Genomic DNA, 5236 nt, shown 5'->3' on the forward strand with positions numbered 1-5236 from the left:
AATATGAAAAGTACATGAAAACGATCTGAGGGTAGTTCAATAGGTAGAAAAGTAATTTTAATTGGAAGAAAACTCAGCCGTGTGAATGAAAAAGAGCTGGTATGAAGAATTACATATTGTGCTTGCATTGCGCAAAATGTTTGCGACGTGTCTTAATGACTCAGTGCATCACCAAAAGAACACTCAAACTTCAAAGCATCAAAGCCACTCAGACTTAATCCTTTGGAGTCCAGGGCTATTTTGGCTGTTTTGAAGGCTTTTGATTTTGCCTTTATGTATCACTATCACATATTGGGTTTTTTTACCCTGCTGATGTTTGGTTTCTCCTTTCGTCAGCACAATGTCACCTATATTATCAGACAATTCACTTTGACATATCAACATATTGGACCCCAACACACATGAAACACATCAGGTGATTTGATCAAGCCAAAGTGATGATGGACTCCAGAGGACAATGTTGGAGAAGAAGACATACAAGAGGTGGATAGATACTTTCACATTACCGTCAAGTTTTTGTGGTTGAAATCTTCTACACACCAGAATGAAGAGACACTCATTGAAGACGACTGATCCCTGCTGTCCTGCAGCCCTAAGGAGAAATCAAGGTAAATAAATCCAGACAAAAACTTGCTGTAACTCATGTAAATGATCTTACGAGGTATTGTGGGCAGCATAGGTTCAGTTTTAACCTTGAGGTGGACCTCTGATTCCAGCGGATAAGTCACCCTGATAAAGTATCTGGGACCTAGGTCTGCACTGTGAGATGATGCAATGTCTGACAAATGGATCCCTGAGTTTTGTTTAATTTAGTAGATCGTAGTTGCAGCACGACAGTACACAGTGCGTCGCCTGCAAAAGGTAGCAGGACCAGAAGAAAGGCCGGTCCTGAAAAGGAAACTGTGAGGAAAAGGAGAAGGGTCTTTAAGGTTGTTGAACCATCTGAGAAGGATGGCAGGGTTGAAGGAAAGAGGAGAGAAAATGGAGAGGGACAACCAAAGAAGGCGGCAAAACTTCACTACAACCAGTGTGATAAAGAGTCAGCGTCCCGCGCAACAGACAGTGATACTGATAGAGGTATGTCCATCATGTGAAACTACAACTAAGAATGTATCATCAGTGCAGAGGATAACATCTGTCCTTAGAGGTGGCAGATTAGAAGAGACTTGTGTCATTTTAGGAGGCACTGATCCACGGACTGTTTTTTTCATTTACATCATTGTCCATATTTGTGCCTTTGACTGCCAACAATCTGAAGTTTCTTTGGGGTGTTTATCTCATCCGAAGAGGGAAACAGTCAGGTTGTGGTTGCGGAGGTTGAGGATATGACACACAGTCACCCTAAAGTGCAGTGTGCTGGAGAAGGACAAAGCGCAGAGAAGAGAACGTGCCTTAAACTGAAGGAGACCAGGGAGACAGTAGATGTCCAAAGAGGTAACAGGGAAGTGATTCGTAGAATAACCAGATGAATCAATTCTAAGGTCCCATGTAATTAACGTTCCCCGCAACTAAATATATGTGTGTGTCTGTGTAGCAAATTTCAAGGCCAAATACAAAAAGCAGAGAAAGCTTGGGGAAGGAGGCTGTGGATCAGTGTTTGCTGGCTACCGCAAAGAAGATAATTTACCAGTAAGAAACACACACACACCAACCCACACACACACAGTGGAACGTGCTCACCGAACTTGTGTTGGTGTCTTGTAGGTAGCGATCAAACACATTCCGGAGAAAAATATCACCCGCAAACCAGTGGCAAGTGACCAACGTCGACTACTCTGTTGTGTATATCCACCAGCCTCACTCATTGAACGAATTATGGATGAGCTATCAGTCGCTATGGTTCTTCTTTTCCGTCATTCCTATGCTTTGTTGTGACGTTTCAGGGCCCCAATGGGAAGATGATGCCTATGGAGGTGGCCATTATGCTGAAACTCGCTGGTAGAAAAAAAGGCTCCGTGGGGGCGTCAGCTCCTGTGTCTTTACTGGACTGGTATGACCTGGGCCAGGAGTTGATACTGGTGCTGGAGCGACCTTTCCCCTCTGAGGACCTCTCAACATATATATTTGAAAACGGAGGCTCTCTACAGGAAAAGGAGGCCATGGTAAGCTGCAGGAAGATCCTTCTTTTTAATGTGTAACGTTTAAAGATTTATCCTCAACAGGAATGATCAAATATAGCCACAGGTTCTGCCTTCGTCTCCACTGTTCCTGTCACGGTTTCACAGAGCAGGACCCAAAGGCAGAGGGCAAAAACTAATATAGTTTTAATAAATGGAAAACAAAAACAGACTTACCATTTTAGGAGGAAGTAAAGGCAAAAATCCAAACTCAAACAGAAAATCCACGAGGGGAAGCACCAGGAACAAAACTGAGCAGAAGCTCACGGGGAGATTGAACACAGGTGAGATACATTGGGAACAGGTGCAGACGACCACAGGGAAGCACAAGAAAACGTAAAGTGACAGGCAGGAGACAGGGAAACAGGAAGTGCAGAGACACGAGGCACGTCACTTCCAAATAAAACAGGAAATAACAAACTGGAGATAAAACAAACACAGGGGACAACAGAGGAAACTTGACTAAAACCTAGACACAAGGAAAGTCACTAAAAAATAAAAGAGGAACCGAAAACAAGGGATCAAGAAATTAACATAACAGATACACTAGGAATAGTAATAGACTAAATAAAAACAAAGTCCACAAATAAAGACTTTCAAGAGGTTCTGTACTTGGGTACAATTATAAGCCACTAAAAGTTTACTTAAACATATTCCCATTTATGGTTCTTTATATTTCGACTCCCCTACATTTTAGAGGGTGATGTTGTATTTTTTTACTACACTTGTCTAAAAACTCAAGATACAAATTACTTTGGTTTTTCATATCAACCTTACGATAAGTGTCTGAGATATGACTCGTTATTACAAAATAAAGCTTTGCTAAGATTTACAAGTCACCGTTAATAATGATAAAGTTATATCTTTCCCAGTAAAAAAAGGACACAAGATCACTGTAAGTTGAAATATAGGTTATCATGTTGTTCATCTTCAAAGGTAAAATATTGCTTTGTACATACTGTATAAACTTTATACACACACACTTCTGCCTTAGAGTCCCTCATCACTCTCCTTCTGTCTACTGTATCTGCCAGGACATACTGAAACAGCTGGTTGACGCAGCTATAGGACTTCAGGATAGAAAAGTCTTTCACCGGGACATCAAAAGTGAAAACATCCTGATTGAGATGAGCTCAAGCGTCCAGCGAGTTCGCCTCATTGATTTCGGACTGAGCTGCATTGTCAAGAAAAACTCGGTGTACCGCACATTCTCCGGTAAAATGCCTGGCTTCTCTTCTGATGTACCATTCTGTGACTTACATTAAGGGCAAACTGTCTTATAATTATGTCTGTGTGTTGTAGGTACCCAATATCACACCCCTCCAGAGTGGTGCAGTTGTTCTACCTACAGGGCCGGTCCAACCACAGTGTGGCAGCTTGGGATAGTCCTCTACGAAATGCTCCACCTGGATACACTCTTTGAGACCAAAAGCTTCCTCAACGATGAACTGGAAATCAGCAGTGAACTGACCACAGGTAAGAACATCCCACTCAGATAACTTTTAGTTCACATTCTGGTGGATCTGTCATCTTCATTTCTCCTCTCTCTCTTTCTCTGAAGATTGCAAGGATTTCCTTCAACTGTGTCTGGAGACGGTGCCCCAGCAGAGGCCCACCCTGATGAAGCTCAAGCATCACCCATGGCTCCAATAAGAAACACACATTCCACCTCCTCACCCTGACCTTATCCCAAACCATGGCCATGGATGTTGTGCAAAAAGCTGAACAATTTAAACTTTACCATACTGGTAATGAGCAAATAGGAGAGTCTATAGAGAGACCTATTGTTCATGAATGGATGGACAATGGACAGCAGCACCAAACAATCTGAACTTTTTTTTCTTGTAGGCTAATACATAAGCAGGCATCTTTGACAAAACTCTTAGCCTGATAACATACTGTGATTCAGGGATTTGATTGGATTTTGCTTTTGACACTTTCTTCCTTGTTTTTCTGTCAAACTTTGTGTTTTTCTATTTTTCTCTTTACCTCTTTCTCATTCCTTTTCTGAACACATAAACATTCACTTACAGCATTTTTCCACATGGCGACATTGTATTTCATGCATTTTCACCATCTAGTTTATGTTTTTCAGTGGTCAAACTTACACCCGCTGACCTTTCCTCACTCATAATGTCCGTCGGAGCGGGCGAACTCCTCTGTTTTTGTACTTGCTCGCCAACAAATTGGAGGTGACAGTTGTAGACGGGACAGCTGAATGTGGTCAGATGCATCCATAAAAGCAGGCTGCTGGGGTCAGTGCTGGGGGTTTACACCTCTGGTTATGGTTTACATGACTGATGGTGGAGTTACTGCTGAATCAACATGTCTCCCACATACACCGAGGCAGGGAGGAGTCGTCATCTCACATTTTTTGTGTTGGCTTGTTAATCTGTCTCGGAGGGGGTTGTTTGGAAATGTGTGTTTTTCATTAGATTTTTTATACTTCTTACATTATCAGTAAACCTTTACTTTCAGTTTTACGTAGTAATCTTATATTTTTGGATTGTGCCAATGTCAGCTTCAGCTTCAAATTAAAAAAAATTAACCAAAACCTTTTTGGCCATTTGGTGGCAACACAACAAATAATAAGCGCAACAACGATATATCATTGTTTTCATATTTACGGTCTCAACAATGATTATACTGTAGTTTGAGAATAATGGAAAAGCCACAGAGTTTGTGTAAAATAATTCACAATCTTTGAATGCAAGTAAGACAGAATGTACACTGGCTCTGTGTGAGGCCGGAAATTGAAAGGCAAGTCATGTTGGACTCAGTGATGGGGACAGTAGTAGATGAAAGCTGAAGGTTCTATGTTCACAGCAGGGAAAATGTATGATACTGATTCAACTGCCTAAAGATTAGTGTCTCTGGTTTTCGATCCAAGGCGATCCCGAGCACGAAAGGAAATACTGACTTAGTAAACAGGCAGAACAACAAGACACACGACGATCCAAAGGTTCAGGTTGGTTTTCAGGTCGTTGCATTTTACCATCGTGGTGAACCGGTCACTGGAAAGCAGGTAGTAGTAGGTCAGGTTGATTGCTTGACTCAGAAGAGGTCAGCAGTAGTGTTGACAGGAGAACCAGGAGATCAACACCCAGTCAGGCGCACAC

The 5236-nt window shown here is 42.0% G+C and overlaps 1 protein-coding gene across 3 annotated transcripts; it reads left to right on the forward strand.

The window, feature by feature from the left end:
* Positions 1-248: 248 nt before the first annotated feature.
* On the forward strand, positions 249-4671 carry LOC118313032 (serine/threonine-protein kinase pim-1-like). Of its 3 annotated transcripts, none has more exons than XM_035638231.2 (9): positions 249-608; positions 817-1077; positions 1288-1434; positions 1535-1629; positions 1705-1782; positions 1884-2102; positions 3152-3332; positions 3420-3593; positions 3679-4671. In XM_035638231.2, exons 1-9 carry the CDS (start codon positions 545-547, stop codon positions 3768-3770), a joined length of 1311 nt encoding a protein of 436 aa, XP_035494124.2. In that variant the 5' UTR covers positions 249-544; the 3' UTR covers positions 3771-4671. The 3 variants fall into 3 exon arrangements, with proteins under 3 accessions (XP_035494124.2, XP_047190090.1, XP_035494119.2); XM_047334134.1 differs by having other exon boundaries at positions 250-608; positions 814-1077; XM_035638226.2 differs by having other exon boundaries at positions 253-608; positions 814-1077; positions 1705-1752.
* The last annotated feature ends 565 nt before the right edge of the window (positions 4672-5236 follow it).

Source organism: Scophthalmus maximus, chromosome 8 (assembly GCF_022379125.1).
Source record: "Scophthalmus maximus strain ysfricsl-2021 chromosome 8, ASM2237912v1, whole genome shotgun sequence".
Classification (NCBI taxonomy): domain Eukaryota; kingdom Metazoa; phylum Chordata; class Actinopteri; order Pleuronectiformes; family Scophthalmidae; genus Scophthalmus; species Scophthalmus maximus.

Bases quoted from the DNA above. Each gene is read 5' to 3' on its own strand.
- LOC118313032 (XM_047334134.1), top strand. From the start codon at position 545: ATGAAGAGACACTCATTGAAGACGACTGATCCCTGCTGTCCTGCAGCC. The intron at 3,333-3,419 runs GTAAAATGCCTG...TGTGTGTTGTAG, and splicing joins GGTGTACCGCACATTCTCCG to GTACCCAATATCACACCCCT. The intron at 3,594-3,678 runs GTAAGAACATCC...CTTTCTCTGAAG, and splicing joins CAGCAGTGAACTGACCACAG to ATTGCAAGGATTTCCTTCAA.